Genomic DNA, 20,582 nt, shown 5'->3' with positions numbered 1-20,582 from the left:
GGCAAGCACAGGGCCGCAAGGAGCCACCTGAGCTCCCCGCACCTGCACCAAATGGGAGCTGCCCCAGCTAAGTGCTCCGCACCCCAACCCCCTGCCCTGAGCCTCTTCCCACAACCTAACTCAGGGGCAGGCAAACTTTTTGGCCTGAGGGCTGCATCGGGTTTCTGAAATTGTATGGAGGGCTGGTTAGGGGAGGCTGTGCCTCCCCAAACAGCCAGGCATAGCCCGCCTCCCATCCGACCCCTCCCCCTGCTTTCTTGCCCCCTGACAGCCCCCCTCCAGGATCCCTGCCCCATCCAACACCCCCTGTTCCCTGACGGCCACCTGGGGACCCCTGCCCCATCCCCCCTCTCTCCCTGCTCTTGGTCCCCTGACCGCCCCCAGACCTCCTGTCCCTAACTGCCCTGCACTGCCCCATCTAACCCCCCCTTCTTCCTGACTCCTCCCCCCCCGGGACCCGTGCCCCATCCAACCAACCCTTCTCCCTGACCGCTCCCGACCCCTTGCCCCAACTGCCCCCCACCACCCTATTCAACTCCTCCTTCCTGACTGCCCCCCCCCGAACCCCTACCCCATCCACCCCCCTGCTCCCTGTCCCCCCTCTGCCACCCCATCCAACCACTCCTTTCCTTCCTGACTGTCCCATCGGGACCCTTGCCCCCATTCAACCCCCGTTCCCCCCCTCTGACCTCCCCGACCCCTATCCACTCCCCTGCCCACCCCCCAAACTCCCCTGCCCTCTATCCAACCGCCCCCTTACCGCGCTGCCTGGAGCACCGGTGGCTGGCAGCGCAGCTGCACCAGGACAGGCAGCTCTGCTGTGCTGCGCAGCACAGAGCACCAGGTCAGGCCTGGCTCTGCAGCTCCGCCACCCAGAGCATTGTGCCGCACGGCGGCATGGCTGCAGGGGAGGAGGGACAGCCTCCGGGCCAGGAGCTCAGGGGCCGGGCAGGACGGTCCCGTGGGCCGTACTTTGCCCACCTCTGCCCTAACTCCTGGCCAGACTCCTCATCCCCATCCTGTTCCTGCACCCTAACTCCCTCCCAGACCCTCCATCCCTATCCCTGAGCCCCAGGGGGAGAATGCAGAGGAAAAAAAAAAGAAAAATGGTGGTGGTGGGGGGGAAGGAGGAGATAAGAGAGAATACTCCCCCTGCTGGGGGGGCCCAACAATGAAGCAGGGCACAGGGCCCCACTAACTCTAAATCTGCCTCTGGAGGTCGGGGGCTTGCCCCGCTCCGCGCAGCTCCCAGGATGCAGCCAGCATGACCCCCTTTGGCTCCTACATAGTATGCAGAGGCGTGGCCAGGCGGCTCTGCACGCTACCTTGTATGCAAGCACTGCCCCTGCAGCTCCCATTGGCCATGGTTCCCAGCCAATGGGAGCTGCAGGGGTGGCGCCTGCGGATGGGGCAGCGCACTGAGCCGCATGGCCACGCCTCGGAGTTGAAGGGAGGACATGCTTCCGGGAGCTGATTGTTGTAAGCGCCGCCCAGAGCCTGAACCCTTGAGACCACCCCATGCCCCAATCTCCTGCCACAGCCCTGATCCCCCTCCCACCCTCCGAACCCCTCGATCCCAGCTGAGCCCCCTCTTATACCCCCTCCTGCCCTCCAAACCCCAAGCCTCACCCCAGAGCTCGCACCCCTGGTGCCCCAACAGTCTGCCCCATCCCTGATCCCCCTCCTGCCCTCTGAAACCCATTGGTCCAAGCCTGGAGCCCCCTCCTTCACCCCAAACTCTCACCCCTGGCCCCACCCCAGAGCTCAAACCCCCAGCCGGAGCCCTCACACCCCTCCCCTGTACCCCAAACCCCTGCCCCAGCCCTGATTCCTCTCCCGCCCTCCGTACCCCTCGGTCCCAGCCTGGAGCTCCCTCCTGCATCCCAAACCCCTCACCCCCAACCCCACCCCAGAGCCTCCGAGGTCAATGAGAGCAATTTTTCTCCCTCCTCCTTGTAACATCCTTTTAAGTACTTGAAAACTGTTATGTCCCCTCTCAGTCTTCTCTTCTCCAGACTAACCCAATATTTTCAATTTTCCCTCATAGGTCATGTTTTCTAGACCTTTACACATCATTTTTGTTGCTCTTCTCTGGACTTTCTTCAATTTGTTCATATCTTTCCTGAAATGTAGTGCCCAGAACTGTACACAGTATTCCAGCTGAGGCCTAATCAGCGCAGAGTAGAGCAGAAGAATTACTTCTCGTGTCTTGTTTACAACACTCCTTCTAATACATTCCAGAATGATATTCGCTTTTTCTGCAACAGTGTTACACTGTTGACTCATCTTTAGCTTGTGATCCATGACCCCCAGACCTCTTTGTGTAGTACTTTTTCCTAGGCAGTCATTTCCCCATTATGTATCTGTGCAACTGATCTTCCTTTCTAAGAGGAGTACTTGGGCTTTGTTCTTACTGAATTTCATCCTACTTACTTCAGACCATTTCTCCAATTTGTCCAGATCATTTTGAATTTACTTTGTCCTCCAAAGCACTTGCAACCCCTCCTAGCTTGGTATCATCCACAAACTTTATAAGTGTACTCTCTATGCCATTATCTAAATTATTGATTAAGATATTGAACAGAACTGGACCCAGAACTGATCCCTGTGGGCTTCCACTTGATATGCTCTTTCAGTTTGACTGTGGACCACTGATAACTACTCTCTGGAAACAGTTTTCCAACCAGTTATGCACCCACCTTAGAGTAGCTCCATCTATTGTATCTCCATGTATTGTATACATGCATCCATATATTTCCCTTTGGTTTGTTTGGTCTTTTGTTGCCCTGGAAGGGAACTGAACTTGAAAGGTTTGCTAGCTGGAGGTATGGGCCATGCAGGCTGCTACAGGATTGGAATAACAGCCAATAGGAGGTGCTAGAATAGAAGAACTTCTGTAATGCTGTGCCCTGGCATGAAGGAATGCTCTAGTGGGGAGTTCCCCACTTACAATGTGCTTTACAAAAGTATTGTAGAGGTACCTGAAGATATTCAGTGATTTTAAAAATTCCAGACTTGTCCCCATGGTAGAGTACATATTTTGTAAAGAACATTTACAGGAAGATATTGAAAATAGCTTTACATTTTTGAAGTGCTAGCTAAACTTAATGTCCTTTATAAGGACCAGCTGAATGGTTATTTATTTGATGAAAGCATTCTGTTTTTCTATTATGATCAGCAAGCAGGGGTGCATGCTGATCTCTAGTGATTCAGGATTGACTCACGGCTAGAGAGAGACTTTGGCAGCACCAAGACAGGGACCCTTAGATCATGAAAACTACACCTCACTTTAACTTATGAGGCCCCAAAGATTGCGGCCCACTGCAGTTATAAAATATACAACTTCCTGGGGCTTCCCTGTAGGGAGTTATATTCATAGAGAGGAGAATATGCCCCACGGTAGTATGCATGTAGACTGTTTATTTTAAAATCCTCTTTCTCTAAATGCTTTCTTCCTCCTGTTACAGTAAATAATACTTTGGTTTGAAGAAAGTTGTTTTGTCTCTGCACACCACTGGTCACAGATCTCTAGGTAGAAGAACCACAGGTGCCTGAACTCAGTTTGACCTGACCGTAGTTGACACGGACACTTGTGGCCAAAGGCCTGGTTTACATGTGGCAGAACTGCAGAATTCCACCTCAAACTAGGTAAAAAGATGATGCCTTAGGCAGTACACCCAGAAAGATGACAGAGGTACAGCTAGCCCTGTAACCATGACACTAGCTACCTCACAAACTTTTCCCAAGATGAAATAAAAAATTACCATAACTAGGTACACTAACCTAAATGTACACATCTGTTAGAAGAAACTTATTGCCAAGTGTCATAATATGGGCACAGTTGTCAAACAACAATCTACAATACACAAAGCTGCTTGGATTTCACAGGCATCGTAAAGCTTGTCATCCTTACTGGAAACATAATTAGAACCATCTATTACTGGCCAGTCTGTGAGAGTTGCCTTTTAAGCCAATGCGTTGAATATGAAAAGGTTGTATGAAGAACCTGCTCTCGGGTTTGCATTCAAATGCATATCATCACTGTCCAGATGTATATTTATACCAAAGCACTGCTTTCTGTTTCTCTGTGTTTCCTCCCATCTCAGGAGTGGGGTCTGTATCACCACTTGTGGGCAATCAGTAACACCAAGCATATTAAGAAATCCTCCTATGTCATTAAAAAAAAAAACCCTCTTTTTATTGCTTGTGTTTTGGCAAAGAGGAAAAAATACTCAAGATGTTTCTGCATAGCTTTTGGAAATCATGCAGATGGCGGCACAGAGAGGACTAGGACATAATGCATTAATTACAGTATATCCCTAGCCACTCATTTTTCCATTACAGACAGGGTTGACAGATTCTTTTGTAAACATGGTAATAATTTCTCTATGCCTTGTAAAGAGCCCAAAGACTCCATTTAGCAGGTCACTCAGGTCTATCCCCCAGAAATGCTGCACCCTCTGTGCTTGGTGCTTATTTCACTTATTTGGCAGAAATCTGTAGTGATTCCATAGTCGTCAAGGCAGTGACACTAGTGTAAACCCAGTGTGAGGTTACAGCTAGCTCATCTACAACTGTCGTGCAGGGTATGCACTCAAGTATGATAGACCTTCTGTGTGACCACCTGCCATCCTTTTCACTCTCCATTAAGAAAAAACACGGGCATATAATTAAAAGGCATAGCCATTTCAACCAATATTTGCCCGTAGTTAAAGAATATACAAAATTGCTATTTGGTAATCATTTAAAAAAAAAGACTAGTAACACTTTAAAACAGCCAGTTTGGCTCCTAGGAAAACAGCATTACCTGGTCATCTATATCTACCCAGAGGAGGGCAAACTACGGCCTGCGGGCCACATCCAGCCTGCAGGACCCTTCCCTCTGGCTCCCGAGCTCCTGCCAGGGAGCGGGGTCAGGATAGGCTTGCAGAGGAGCCAGCCCAACTCCCCAGCAGCGTGGTGAGCGGGGCAGAGGCTAGCCCCTGGCCCCTCCCCTTCTGCTCCCCTCCCTCGCAGTCACAGTTCCCCCAGCTCTGGCCAGCGTGGCTACAGCTCTGGCTGGGCGGCATGGCTATTGCGCCGCCAGACCTGGTGCTCCAGGGCGGCGTGGTCAGAGGGAGTTCGGGGGCAAGTGAGGAGCAGGGAGGGTTGCAGGGCGGCTGTCAAGAGGCCTGGGCCTTGCTGCCGGGGACAGGGGCAGAGCAAGCCAGAGCCCCCCTCCACCTCCAGCATGCTTGGCCCCTGTCCCCAGCAGCCAAGCCCAGACAGGGAGCGAGCCCTGTCTGACTGCCAGGGAGAGCAGCCAAACCAGCAGGGGAAATGCACAGGGAAAGGACTGAGCCCCCTTTCCCCCTCCCCTTAGGTAACGTGGGGTGGGGAGACCAGGGAGGGTTGGATAGGGGGCTCCAGGGAGGTGGTCAGGGGGTGGGGAGCAGGGGTGTTTGGATAGGATGCAGGAGTCCCAAGGGGTAGTCGGAGTGGGGAGCAGAGGGGGTTGGATGGGGGTGGGAGTTCCTGGGGGCTGGAATGGAGGCGGGGGCCATGCCATGCTTTGCTGTTTTGGGAGGCATAGCCTCCCCCAGCCTTCCCTAACCAGTCTTCCATACAATTTCTGTACCTGATGTGGCCCTAGGGCCAAAAAGTTTGCCCACCCCTGCATAAGTAATGAATTTTTTTCAATTAATAAACAAGTACCATTGAACCAGGCTGCAATGTACCTACATGTTATTAAAATGTTCTGTATGTAATTAATACATTACTGAACAGCTGCCTGCCAGTTAAATGGTAGATGTGGGTCACCTGCTCGATTGATACAATCACCTGATGAGTGTGGCAAAGCTCAGCAGGGTAACCAGGGTAACACTAAACTTGTTAAAAATTTCAGAGATAGCTTCCAGCTGGCTATCTCTGACTACAGAAGCACTGTTTTATGGCAAAAATGGGAGAAAAACAAAGGAAAGAAAAGCTGGACTTTCCTGTAGTCCTTTCTGTAACTGTTTCAATGACTACACAAGAATAAAGCTTGTGGAACTGGATCTGTGGCGATTCACAGTGGCTAATACAGGTGAAACCAAGGACTTAGCAAAGCTCTAATAGCACATTAGGGAAATAAAAGTAAGATAAAGGAGATGGGGAGCAGGAAATACTGGTTTCAGAGTAGCAGCTATGTTAGTCTGTGTCTGCAAAAAGAACAAGCTTTCGTGGGCTCCAGCCCACTTCATCGGATGCATAGAATGGAACATATATAGAATAGAACATCCATTCTATGCATCCATTGAAGTGGGCTGGAGTTCATGAAAGCTTATGCTCAAATAAATTTGTTAGTCTCTAAGGTGCCACAAGTACACCTGTTCTTTTTACTTATAGACTGTAATGGAGCTAGTAGTTGAATGACTGATGCAGACATGAGCAGTATGGAAAGGATGACTTGATCAGTCTAACAGATGATCAGAAATGGAAAGTGTGGGGAATGATCACAATAGGTATGAGTGCTCAGGGTTAATGCCATTTCAAAACTCGGAGTTAAACAGAAAATAGAGATATGCGATTAACATCCAGTGTGCAAGAACACTGGCACAAAGCTTCAAATTTAGTGTTTGAGGACTATGTTGCTGATCTTAGAGAAGACATGAAGATAGCATACAATTTTTGACTGGCAAGAGTTACAAAGTTTTTTAAATATTACCACTTTCCTGGTTTTGACCTGTAACACTGTAATGAGTGTATGTTCAGCACGCTCTTGAAAAAGTATGTCACTTTGAATGATCTTAGTGATTACGGACAGATACACATCAAAACCCCTCATTCCTAACTGTTGCATGTAATTATTTGAACAAACCAAAATTCATAGGTAACTTACAGGGTATATTGGCCCAGCTGAAGTCAGCTAGATACCTGATTAAATCTTCTCCTATGCCTGGCACTTGACAAAACACAATTTTGGTCTGGTCTATGCACAGATTTTGAATCAGGATAACTACATGTGTTATCTACCAATGTGAAATATGCCATCATGTGCTAGCAATGCCCCTCTGCCATGTACATTGGCCAAACCGGACAGTCTCTACGCAAAATAATAAATGGACACAAATCTGACATCAGGAATCATAACATTCAAAAACCAGTAGGAGAATACTTCAACCTCTCTGGTCACTCAGTAAAAGACTTAAAGGTGGCAATTTTGCAACAGAAAAGCTTCAGAAACAGACTCCAATGAGAAACTGCCGAACTAGAATTAATTTGCAAACTAGATACCATTAACTTGGGCTTGAATAGAGACTGGGAGTGGCTGGGTCATTACACAAATTGAATCTATTTCCCCATGTTAAGTATCCTCACACCTTCTTGTCAACTGTCTGAAATGGGCCATCTTGATAATCACTACAAAAGTTTTTTTTCCCCTCCTGCTGACAATAGCTCATCTTAATTAATTAGCCTCTTAGAGTCGGTATGGCAACTTCCACCTTTTCATGTTCTCTGTATGTATATATATCTTCTTACTATATGTTCCATTCTATACATCTGATGAAGTAGGCTGTAGCCCACAAAAGCTTATGCTCATATAAATTTGTTAGTCTCTACGGTGCCACAAGTCCTCCCTTTCTTTTTACATGTGTTAGGAGTGTGATTTTTCCTGGAATTAACATAGGTGCTGGAACTAGGGGTGCTGCCACACCCCCTGTCTTGAAGTGGTTTCCATCATGTACAGGATTTACAGTTTAGTTCAATGGCTCTCAGCACCCATACTATAAAATTGTTCCAGCGCCCCGCTGGAATAGTGATACTAATGCAACTTCTGGTGTTATGTAGTTATAGCGGTGCAAAGGTGCTGTTTTACTGCTATGTCTTATTTCTCTTCTATTAGAGGAAATTGTATACTGGAATAATTGTGTCTACAATAGAGGGTGGCCTTACACTGCGTTAACTTTCCTAGTATAATTACGGTGGCATAACCCCTTCATCGAGTAAAGGTTCAGAGGGCAATACAAACAGAGATTAGAAGCCAGTAATGTCTGTCTGATTTGCAAAAATGAATATTTAATCCTGGTCACTTTTCCTAGAATTCATGAAGACTCATTGCCACCAATGTGGTGGCATGCAGTTGTGATGGTGCCTAGTACAAAGAGGGCACCTAAAGCAGCAACAGGGGGCAGTTCTGCCGGGGATAAGGACAGGGAGCACATTCCCCTGCTCTCTCACAGAGCCGGGCTGGAACAAGGGTCTGGCACACCCAGCAGAAGACTGGACCCTGTACTTCCCGGCCCAAGGACGGTCGCATGATCTGGGTCCAGGGGCTAACAATGGTCGATACTCCTGTTACATGCCAGAGATCAGCACCCACTGGCTCCAATTGCAGCTGCCTCCCCAGTGACCCTCCCCGCCTGCTGACAGCTGAAGAGGCGGCTACCTTCCCTGGGGGCAGCCTGCGGCTTCAGTGGTGGCGAGACCAACGGGAGGGGGGCGGGAACAACGGGACCGGGGCCATTTTGAAAGAGGGTAGAGATCCGGAGCCGCTCAGGCCACGTGGGAGGCTGGTCCGTGCGTGCGGGCCACAGCTGGGTCGGGCTGCGCCTTGCGCGCTGGTACCATCCGCGTGCCCGGGGGGCAGCGGGGCGCGGCTTCGGGGTCGCTGAAAAGGGATGTCCGGGCAGCTCTTCAGGGGGGCCCTGGGCAGCCGCCGGGCGGCAACAGCAGCAGGTGCCCCTGCTACGGAGACCCCCGCCGCCGCCTCCTCCTCCTCCTCGGCTGCAGCAGGAGCGGGGACACCGGGAGGCGAAGGTTTGTGTCCCCGGCAGAGGGCAGTGCTCACTGGGTTGCTGACGGGACAACACTTAACGGGGAAGGGAGGGAGGAGCAGCGCCGCCCCGGCTGCCGCTGCCGGAGCGTGCGATGTGGAGGCGAACTCCCCAGGGAGCGGCAAAGCCACCCCGTGCCCTTCGCCGCTAGAGTACAGGAGTCCCTCACCGCTGCTTCGCGCCTGCAGTCGCGCCCACGCTGCTAGATTACAAGCGCTGCCAGGCGTCTCGGAGCCTGCGTGGTTTTTAGGAGGCCCCGCTCACCCCATGGGCCTTAGTAAATGTCACGGTTTACGCGCTGAGCAGTAATAGCTCCCTTCGCTTCGAGAGGCTTTCGGGTCATATCAAATGTCCGTTTCTAGGACGAATTGTTCTTTAGGGAAGGATCAGCATTGAATTCTGAGTAATGTATCCCAAGGTGGGGCGTCTGGTGTGAGCTGCAGATTCTAAGCAGATTTATAGGGGGCTCTGAGCAGTTGATTTATTAGACTTGAAAACCAAAACAGAAATTCTTGATTATTTGGGGACCACACGTTTTCATGTGTCTTGATGACATTCCATTTCTTTTGTTGGAAATTTGACCTCAGCATGAAAAACAGCACTGTACCCTATCCTGAAGACAATGGTCCAGATTCAGTGTTACCCTCTGCCTGCTTTACCCCCTTACAGAGCAGCTGATAACCCACTTCAGCCAGGTTTATGGCCCCCTTGTGTCATCAGAGTGGCACAGAGCTGGTGAGTGTACCAGTGAATCTGCCCCGATGAGGCATACAACAGAATGGAGACTAAAGGATAGTAGACAAATTATTTCAGAGTAGCAGCTGTGTTAGTCTGTATCCACAAAAAGAAAAGGAGGACTTGTGGCACCGTAGAGACTAACAAATTTATTTGAGCATTAGCTTTTGTCATGAAAGCTTATGCTCAAATAAATTTGTTAGTCTGTAAGATGCCACAAGTCCTCCTTTTCTTTAGACAAGGACTGTTATCATCCCAGTTGGAGAAGTGATGGTTGCAGGACCTCTGTTTATGTTTCCTTCATGAGATAGATGCTTTGCCTAGAGAGTGGTCTTCACCTTGCACTGGACAAAATGAAACTGATGAATAAATGGTAAACTATACAGGAGGTGACTCAATTTTTTTTAAACTTTTTATTTATTTTTTAAGTTAGGGTGCTGCACTCTTAAAGAATTGCTGTTGGATACAATGCTCTACTGACTGAGCCCCAACACTAGCTTGGTGTTTCATTTTTGAATAGCAATGAATTTCTTGCATGGTGTCAAGTATCAGAAGGGTAGCCGTGTTAGTCTAGATCTGTAAAAGCCACAAGCTTATGCTCCAATACGTCAGTTAGTCTATAAGGTGCCACAGGATTCTTTGCTGCTTTTAATGAATTTCTTGATTCTAAAGCCCCATTCTGCTCTCTTCTCTAATCCCTATGCTTCATGAAGGGTGAAGTCCTGTTCTGAGACCTTAAGTGGGATTTGTATGGGTCAGGGGATTTGTATGGGTCAGAGGATTTGTGCTGACCCATCACACAGATGAATTTCACGCAGAAAGAGTCAAGCTTTAGAAGTATACATGGATGACCATGCATTTAAAATGAAATGCTATCTGTGCAATTTGGGGTGGTTGTAGACTGCCGTAAATATGTTTAATAAAACGTGAGAATAAAGACTGATTTTATTGTAATCACCCTAGGAATGTATCAGTCCCTGGGAAGTGGAGTGTCTTATTGCTGCTGTTACATCCGAAGGGAAAAATCCTGGCTCATAATTGGCTAAAACAATGATGTGATGAGTTAGTAGACTTCTGCTGCCTAGGCTCCTTAGCGGTGAGCAATATTAAGATCTAGAGTAATATTAATCAATCAGATCACATATGTCAAACAAATAAATGCATCCTGAGTGGATGCATCTGAGGTTAGTAAAAACTATCTGACTCTAGCCAATCCGACAGCAGTTCTTATTTCTTTCAATGGAAAATGTATACCACCTATCCTGGACTCTAGGAGCCTATGCCAATAACTTTAGAAGCATAGCCAACAGCTTCTCCTCCACCCAAAATAGTAATAAAATAAAGCTCCCCAAGTGCCCCTTTCTGCACAAACACTATCCCTTATATCCCCCCAAACTTGTGTAAATAGATAGCTATGCAGTATTCCCTGACTGTCCACAGACTCAGCTGGTTTTACACTAATGGGGGAATTGGGTTCCAAAGCTGAGGGCTCCTCACAGCAAATATCCTGCTGGGAGACTCCCCTCTCTCCTTTATATGGAAGAACCTCTGCCAATTACAGCTGTGATAGTGTGGAACATGGAAAAATACGATCTCTCAGGTATAAAGGTCTTCCTGACTGTCCCATCAGAAGTGAATAACTGGGCCAGAACTTCAGCTTTTGTAAATTGGATTTGTTCTATCGAGAGCAGGGAAATGAGGCCAATTTATGCCATTTAACTGTAAAGCACCATGCACAGCTATGGCAGAACTAAAACATAACTATAAAAACAATACTGTAGAAATAGCAGATCATTAACCAAGATTTTTCCCATCCCCCAGCAGTTAATCTAGGATATTTATTCTACTGATTCATACACCAGTGGTAACTTGAAAAGTGCTGTGACACGCAAGCAACAAAAGATCCAAATCCAATGAGAATCTGTTACTTTTTTTTCTGGACTTCAGATTTCAGGTCCCTGTAGACTACTGCTTTAAAGGAAAAACTTAGATTTTCAATTATGTACAAAGAAAACATTTAGAATATATGTAAAATTACAGGTACTAAGCCAAATTCTGCTCCTAGTTTCATTGCTGTGTTCTGGAATAGCTCCTTGTAAATTCATGCAGTGCCTAGAATCCCCAGCTAAGACCGAGACCCCATTGTGCTGGGTACAGTACGCACACTTAGTAAGAAACTGCAGAGAGTAAATAATCCAACTACTTACACTGAGAGCAGAATTGTACCCTTGGTTTCCTATTTTGGTAGAAAGAGAGAGTTACTGTATCTTGAGGTAAATATGATTATTTACTACATTAAACATTCTTGGTAGTTATCTAATTAAAAGCTAATGTTTATTGTAAAATGGGTTATTGAGGGCTGTTTTAAGCAACCTGATTGCCTGCTTTGCTTAACATTAATTCTGTAGAAATTCCTTTACCTCCAATACTAGTTGAAACTACCTCTTGCATTTAAAAATAACTTTTTCCCTTCATTTTTTAGCAATAACAATGACACCACAGCACATTTCACCCAGAAGAGTGATCCCCAGCTGTGCTTGAGACAGTCCACTCGTCACAGCTGGTCATTGTATAAATTCTCAGGAAATACCTTCTGTCCTTATTTACTGTTGCTTAAATACAAGCCTGGCAAAGATACTATATATTAAAATGTTTAAAAATGTTCATGAAGGAATGATAAGTGGTAAAAGTAATATGTTGGATTTACCTCTGTCTGTTTATTTTAAATGTCTCTGTTGTCAAATAGTAAAACATTTTAAGCCTTTCAGACCCCTTTTTTAATGTATTAATGACTTACTAAAAGGAATGTAAATATACTTTTACGCTGATTGTTTTTCTTTCCCCCCCACACAGGGAAGAAGAATGTAGTCACTGAAAGACATGGAACCATCATGACAATTGGGATCAACAGGCCGGAAGCTAGGAATGCTGTGAATCAGGAGACTGCAGCAAATCTTCTGCAGGCATTCACCTCATTTGAAGATGATACCTCACTAACTGTTGCTGTACTTCATGGAATAGGTGAGATTTGTTATAGCCCTGCCTTATTTCCCCCTCCCCCACAGTGGGTGGTCACCAGGTTGTTATAATCAGACCCAACATTTGAATCCAACCTGCTTTCCAGCCATCTGGGTCAGGGCAGAGTCCAGTCACTGTCTGTCTGAGCCTGTAGGGCATGCTCCTGGCATGCAGACTTCCTGTCTGGCCCTCTTCTTTGGGATGTGGGACTCCTCAGTGTAGTTGCCTTCAGCCTAGAGACCAGTGCTGAAGCTCCCCTGCTGTCTGTGCATGGTTTCCCCATAGCTCCATCCCCAGGGGCACTTTAGTTTATAGTTTAACTCTTTGGGGAAACGTGGCAGTTAAAGTAGGGAACACAGACTTTATAAAGGAACTTCTTAAACACACATACTTTACTCATAGACAGCACAGCAGAATTACAGATGTAGGCAAAACAATAAACACATGAATGCAATTCCTCTCCTGCCCCCGAGAGGCCAGAGTCCTCACCGCTTCTGAGAGTTCTTAGGGTTTTGGTCAGTTTCCTTGGAAAGGGAAAGCCTGTTCTGTGCCCACTTCTCCAGCTGTGTCCTCTATTTCTTGTGACGGGCTGACTATCTTGCCCAAAGTGCTCATCTCTTTTTAAAAAGCAATCTGTAACATCTTTTCTTTTTCTGTCCTTGTGCCGGGGATTTTCTGTCCCCCAATTCCCAAGGCTTGCTACACAAAGAGTTTCTAAAACTCAGTGGTTCTGCTGGTAGCAACCTCCATTGGCCTTTCAGGGCAAAGCTATTCAGTTGTTGATGGCCCTGTTTAATTTCTCCAGACATAGTTTGTTCACTACATGCCAGGTCCCTGCCACCAAATGGATGATCTAATTCATAATGGCTGTTACAACCATAAATGATATTAGGGATTTATATGTTGACACAAACATATTCCCCAAACTGTCACAAGGCTATTCTCTTCCTCCTGAGATTAATCTTCTGCAATTTTGAAAAAAATTGAATGTATTAATTTCTACAGAGAGGTCTGGTAGACGGCTCTACCTTGTTTGAACAGTAGGTGACGAAAAAGCCTTCTTGAGTTTATTTAACCCATGCCATGTCTCCTTATCAGTCTAAACACACAACTGAATAAATGAATAGTGAAGTATGATTTACATCCAAAAGCATGATTCTGCAAACACTTGCACACGTGAGTAACTTTATGCCCATGAATAACTTGTATGTAAAATGTTTGCAGGATCAAAGTTACTTGTGAGTCTGTAGGAGCCGGACCCTAATTATGAAAATTTTTTTTTTTTTTTTGGACTCATACTATAGTTTCACAGGCAGTAAAGTGGACACTGATTTTTGGATGCCTCATATTTTGTGTGCTCAGCTTGAGACATGTTGGTCATGAACTTCACAGGTGCTACTCACACTTCTGATGCTCATGCTGACTTCCAGAGGAGATGTGAATACTCAACGCTTTGGAAAATCAGTTCGAAGTTGTCTTAGGTTTGGCATTCAAAAATGGAGGAACCCAAAATACATGACCATTGAACTGTTGAACATTTTGGCAATGATATACCTTCACAAGCAGTGAATTGGTTAATTATAACCTGATTTTGGTCAGGGTCTCTTTTTTCTAATAAACATCACTGTTTATATTGCTGTCTTTTCAGCAAAATAGCAGCTGTTCCCAGATGCTGCTAAGCTTTATAACTCATGCTTTCTTGACTGTGTCAATGTACATAAAGTTAGGAAGAGGTAAAATATTTTAGATACAACTAAATGAATTCATTTGATGCTTGTTGTAAAATGTGCCCTTGAGTAATAGTTGTTTATAAGCTAATAAGAAACTCTGAGACAAATTCCTGTTTTTGTTCTTTGAAATAGGTATAATATCATGATAATTATGATTGAGGGTCAGATACCCAGCTGGTATAAATCAACATAGCTCCATTGATTTTCATTAACTGAGAATCTGACTGTTGGAGGGTTTTTATTGTAATTATACTGCTCAGGTGCTGTGTGACTTTTGAGAAATCCTTTATATTTTGAATTTATTCTACTCTAGGTGACGGGAAAACCTCCCAATGACTTATTTTGTCCAATACAAATGACTTATTGTGCCCACGGACTAGGGTAAGACAAGGCACATGTATCTGAAAATCAAAACAGGAAATGAGAACATGCATATTATTTAAGATGCATGTGCAGTTTTTTCTTGCTTTATTCATTTATCTTAGAAGCGCTGCAGTTGAATTTAGGATGATTGAGACATAAAACCCAGCACTTGGAAAAAACAACCTCCCCCTAAACTTCAAAGAGTATATGAAAGTACTTGTGTGAATTGTCAGATGGAGGTAGCAAAATAAGAAGAGACACATTGCTAAACTTTAATTAGAAGTAGCTGTCTTGTCATTATCCAGAGAGGAGGAAAACATTCACATTCATGGTGGAAATATCATGTTAGTTTTTTACAGTCAGAACATTTAGTAGCAATTCCAGCAGTTCCTAGCAGTGACTGCCACACCAGTTTAAAGACACTTTACATTTGCAGGGTCAAATCCTGGCCAAGTCACCTCCCATTTACTTCTACAGGATCAGTATTTATAACTTATTGCTCCTATTATTTTAATAACTTTTTGTGCGTTCCTCTATTATTTCCTATTATCTGGCCTGCCTTGATAGCTCTCAGTAGTCAGAGATGCTTTTATCACCACTACGTATGGAGATCTGTTTTCAGGTAGGATAAAAATCAATGATTTTTTTTTTTTTTTTTTTGGAAAAAATGCTTTTTGAGGAAAAAACTTATGTAAAGATAGTTTTAATTAAGATACTGTGTGTCATTATAGCTCAAGGATATCTCATCATGGAATAGGGATTATAAATTCAAATTCTATAGTGTGAGACAATATATTCATGTAATGCTTAAGAAAAGTTTTGTAAATGAGTTCTAATAGTTCATGGATTGGGGACCCAATCTTACGGGGTTCCATAGTCTTCTGTATAAATTATTTAGGTTAATCTTTCTATCTACCCAATGGGACTCAGTGTTCAGTCTAGAAGATACCATCAGAGATGCTTAGTTTGTTTTGCATTTCTCAAACTGTGGATTTGTGTCTCCAGACGTAACATCAATTTGATTAAATCAAATCTACCCTATTTTGCTCTATTTAACTATTTTAGTTAAAATGCACACATGCATGTGTATTTTATTATATAAATAGCTCAGCACCCAAGACTCTAAAGTTGTAACCATTTAAATGGTGAGATTTTAGATGTCATTGATGCAAATTAATTCATTTCTAGGTCGTGTTCCTTAAAAAAACAAACAAACAAAATGCAAAACACTTTAAAATACAGGCCCAACAAGTAAGGCCTATTTTTTTTAAACTGGAAAAAAGGCCAAATAAAAACAGTGTCTAGTTTTTGAGAGAAGACATTTATTTTTCTCAGGGGAGGAACAAGTCAAATACCCAATCTGCCATTAGAGTTTTGTATTTGGAGATTCCCACACTTTTCCAAACCATGCAGGTAGTTTCCTAGAGCAGAATTCCTCTTGTAAAATTAGATCAGCCTTCACTTTGACATGGGCCTATAATAGGAGTTAGTGGCTGAGTTCATTCGTTTGTATTTTCTTTAATTTAATCTATCATCTCTGGCCCAGATTCACTAAGTTTTAATCAATGACGCTCAGGATATGTCTACGCTACCAGCTGGATCGGCAGGCAGCAATTGATCCAGCGGGGGTTGATTTATCGCATCTAGTCTAGACACGATAACTCGACTCCCCCCCCCCCCCCCGAGCGCTCTCCCGTCGATTGCTGTACTCCACCGCCGCGAGCGGCGCAGGCGGAGTCAATGGGGGAGTGGCAGGAGTCGACTCACCGTGGTGAAGACACCGCGGTAAGTCGATCTAAGTACATCGACTTCAGCTACGTTATTCATGTAGCTGAAGTTGCGTAACTTAGATCGATTTCCCCCCGCAGTGTATACCAGGCCTCAGTCTTCCGCTGGGAATGAGTTATCAAAGGCAACTGGGCTTGTGGATTTCTCTGTGGTATTTATTTAATTTATGCCAGTATATATAACGATTGACCTCTTAGGTGTGTAAGGTTCAGCAAGAACAGACTCACCTACCCATTTTACAAGAACAGTCTCTGTTGTTCACTACAAGAAAAACTCACTGGGCCAAATCTACCCCTGGTGTAACTTCACTGATTTCAGTAGAGTTACAGTGGGTATGACTTTGGATTATTGGCTCTGTTCATACATCTCATAGTTTCTCTAGCCTCACTCTTCTGACTTCTCAGTTTGCCTTTATATGATTCCTCTCACTCAGCATCCTAACTCCCAAACCAAGTATCAGCACAAAAGCAATGACTGTCCGATCTCTGGGCGCTACCATGTATTACTGGCAAACACTTATATTCCTTGTCTTTCTTGTGTTTTCTGAAAAAACAAGATTTTCAAAAGCGACTTGTGATTATTATTATTATTATTGGTGCTTCAAACTTTGTGTGCCCAAAATTGAGATACCATAAAGGGACTTAGCGTTCAGAAAGTGCTGAGCCTGCTTTCTGAAAATCAGGCCCCTTTAAAGTATTGCAGTTTGGGCACCCAGAATCACAAGTCACTTTTGAAAACTTCAGCCTAGGAGTGTTTGGGGGATTTTTTTCTGTCCCCTGTCTCCAGACTGATGATCATTCTGTATGTATTAAGTATTATGAAGCTGAATACATGCTAACAAAACTAATACATTCTTAATATTAATACATGACCATTCTTATTCAAATAGAAAAGAGGTGCTAGGCTGGAGTCAGTGGTACTACTGAAGTCCTGGGAAAATTACAGAAATTGTTGTCGACTAAAAAAGGAAAGTTGTGTGTATATTTTAAAGCTTTACATCCCCAGGACATATGCATGGGTTATTTATGCCACCCTAACTGACTTAACAGAGAGAATTAGAACACTGAATTTTGCAGCCTAGTACAGTGGTTCCATCTGTTAAACTGTATCAGGGAGGTTTTTGCTCTGTGGCCTTTTATGTTTTAGAGACAGCAAGGGATTTCTGTACGTCGTACAGTTGAATATTAAAGTAAATGTGGTGGGTTTCAATGTTTTGATTTTCATTGTGGTGGAGCAGTGAGCAGCAGTGCTTTCTACTACTTCCAGAACTCTGAAGAAACGATACCTCAGTCATGCAAGAAATGGTCTGAATTCACTCTTTCTACTGCGAGTAGCTGTGTGGAGGAGGCATACTTTCAGTGATAAGGAAGTGGAGGGGGTGGAAGGGCGAATAGGTTTTTGGCATGCACCAGTGAGAACCCTGGAAATGAATTCCTGTTTACTTCGTCTTCACTTTCTTTTAAATGACACATCCGTATAGAATGCAGCCTTTATTCAGTGTTTAATCATAAAATTGGCATCTGCAAAGGAAGAGAATATGGAGAGTTACTAAAAAGTCAATGCAATGCTGATATTAGACCAGGATCTTCAGTGCCAAAAGACCATTTTTTTCATTTTCTTTCACCATCAGAAGATATTTATTTCTATGTTTACTTTTTAAGAAGCTATTTCATAATCTCAGCTAGCATATGATACCACTGTCTAGTCTTGCCACAGCCCAAATGGTTTAAACATGCAACTTGTGGCCTCTGGGCACCTATGTGAGATTAGGTGGCCTCGCTGCTCTTCATAGAACCTCAGATTTAAATATAGGAATAACACGTATTGTATTACATGACATAAAGGCAAATTCTTCCCCACACACTCCTTTGAGGAGGTAGAGTGGCCTGCCTGCAGCGGGACTTGCGTGGTTCCCCAGGGCTGGAGCGGGGCTGGGCTCCATGCCATGGGCGTGAAGCTCTTGTGCCTTACAAAGCCCATCTTCCTGGAAGCACACGGTGCCCCAGCACACAGGGGAGGAGTAGGAGGTTTGCTAGTTGATCCCTGGCTACACGAATCTGCTGGGCCTTCTTAAGGGAGTCTGTGCTGCAGAAGTTATTGTAGCTTGGAGATCGCAGTAGTGTCCGAGAAGTAGTTTAGTTGCTGCCCACATCTGTGAGAGAATCTTCTTCTCCCTCCTGCCCTCTGCCCCAATAGAACTAAGACCAGGAGAGTTAGTGCAGTGGAGAGATTTTTTTTCTTCAAAGTCCATTTCTGGAATAGTGAACACCACCAGTGTCCCCATCTCTTTCCCCCAAGGAACTTTGATCTGTTATAGGTAAAAGCTGATGGTGTATTGTGAAGTAACTTGATGTTTTCTCTTGTTTATTTGAAAACTGAGATGCAAACAGGACTACCCTAGTAAACTGTAAAGACTACTGTATTAATATTGCCCTGAGTGCAATAACCTGTGTCATACTGCACTGCAGAAAGCTGTCCTCATGTCTCATTCACAAATGATTTAGTCTTGGGAGACCTTGTCTCATGTTTGTCAGAGAGCACAGGGTTTCTTTCAGCATTAATAGCATAGTTGTTCTTGTTCCTCATTCCCATTAACAGAGGTTAATTTTCAAAACAAAATTACTTTGCACTTATTTATATTCATTATTCATCTCCCCAATATTAAATGTGTTTTGAAAATTGTCATGGAGATGCTTAACTTACACAGCGTCACATAAACTATTTTATTGGATAAAGTGTTAGAGAGCTAATGACACTCATTTGGTTTATGTTAAGAGTATTTAATACCCACTATTACATGCTATTGCACTGACTAATGATTTGGAACATAAAACAGAAATAGGTTTTGCAGCATCCCTTGGAGGAATCTTACAGAAACTTTAGAGGTTGTGGCTAGAACATATGTTTTAACCTAGTTTTAGCATAATTGGGTAAGGTCCACACTGGCTGGCCAAACTGGCTTATAGCCCAGTTCAGCCACAACCATTTTTAAAACCTGCTTAACCACAGCTGTTAAACACTGTTATCTGGCTTTTGTAGATAGGGCTTTAATTCATACTCAGGGTCATGCTTTTACAACCATGATTTGGGAGATTTCCTTAACCAGAACATGGATTGTTTGATTCAAACCTGTATGAAAACTTTTCTCCCAAGAGTTCATTTTCTGACATGGATTTCTTTTAGATTTCTAGACTTGGTATTTCCTTCATCTCACTCACACAGCTAACTTGAATGAAGAAAGAGTTTAATTTTGTGTCAGTGTATTGTGTAACTCCTAGGTGAATGTAGCACTTATGAAAATGTTATTCTCAGTTATCTTCTAACCATAGCTCAGACTGGATTTTGGATAGCAATATGTGTTTATACAGTAGTTGTTGGCTTTCCACATTCAGTGACTCCTCCTTTCTTGTATCTCACAGTAACAGCTTTCATGAGAGCTTCTCCATATTCATTTATTAGTCAGGTGTCTAACTCTTCCTTGGGAACTAAATTTCATCCTGTGTTACTATATTTTCCTCCTTTCAGGCTTCTGCGTTAACTGCTGTCATGCAGCCTTTCTCGTAAGGGAAACGCTACCTTAATGTAAAATAATTAGATTATTGCATATGCAAGAGATCGTCTCACTGTTTCCTGTTTTTTTTCCCTCTTTCTTCCTTCCAGATTCTTTACCAAGCAGGTTTTGGAGTTCCAACAAAATGATCTCAAAATTAAAGGGAAAATTCTGCCCAGCCTTATCTGAGTGCACAGTATGGGTGAGGCCACAAATATCCTCTCCCAACTCCTCCACTACCCTTGCAAGGTCCAACCTGCATTGCACTCCCTGTGCTTAGGGGAGTGATAAGATTGCTCCATCCTTACTCGCAATGTACATGGTGCCCCAGAGGGCACAGGGACTAGGCAGGGTCATGACTGTATCCCTGCACACTGACTAGGGGAGCTCCCTATAGCAGCGTACATGCTATCTCTGTATACACAGGAAGAATGTTTTCTCTGAGGCAGAATGCCTCTTGGGTTCTCTTTGGGGCAGTGTGGCTCTGCAATGCCTTCCCAATGCAAGGCTGTGCCGATAAGGCACAATTAAGCCCTTTATCTGCTTTCTTTCCCTGGCATCATTTGTCCATTGGTGAAGTCATTCCTCATAAAATAAAGAGAG

The 20,582-nt window shown here is 44.5% G+C and overlaps 1 protein-coding gene across 1 annotated transcript in view; it reads left to right on the top strand.

The window, feature by feature from the left end:
• Positions 1–8,657: 8,657 nt before the first annotated feature.
• The window catches only part of LOC144260484 (enoyl-CoA hydratase EchA19-like), a 32,994-nt gene continuing 21,069 nt past the window's right edge, over positions 8,658–20,582 (top strand). Inside the window, exons 1-2 of the mRNA XM_077809126.1 lie at positions 8,658–8,778; positions 12,384–12,551. Coding sequence (XP_077665252.1) covers positions 12,422–12,551 — 130 coding nt within the window. The 5' untranslated portion in view covers positions 8,658–8,778; positions 12,384–12,421. The remainder of the gene's footprint in view (positions 8,779–12,383; positions 12,552–20,582) is intronic.

This window comes from Eretmochelys imbricata, chromosome 2 (genome assembly GCF_965152235.1).
Source record: "Eretmochelys imbricata isolate rEreImb1 chromosome 2, rEreImb1.hap1, whole genome shotgun sequence".
Taxonomy (NCBI): Eukaryota; Metazoa; Chordata; order Testudines; family Cheloniidae; genus Eretmochelys; species Eretmochelys imbricata.
This window is presented reverse-complemented; position numbering and strand designations above follow the sequence as displayed.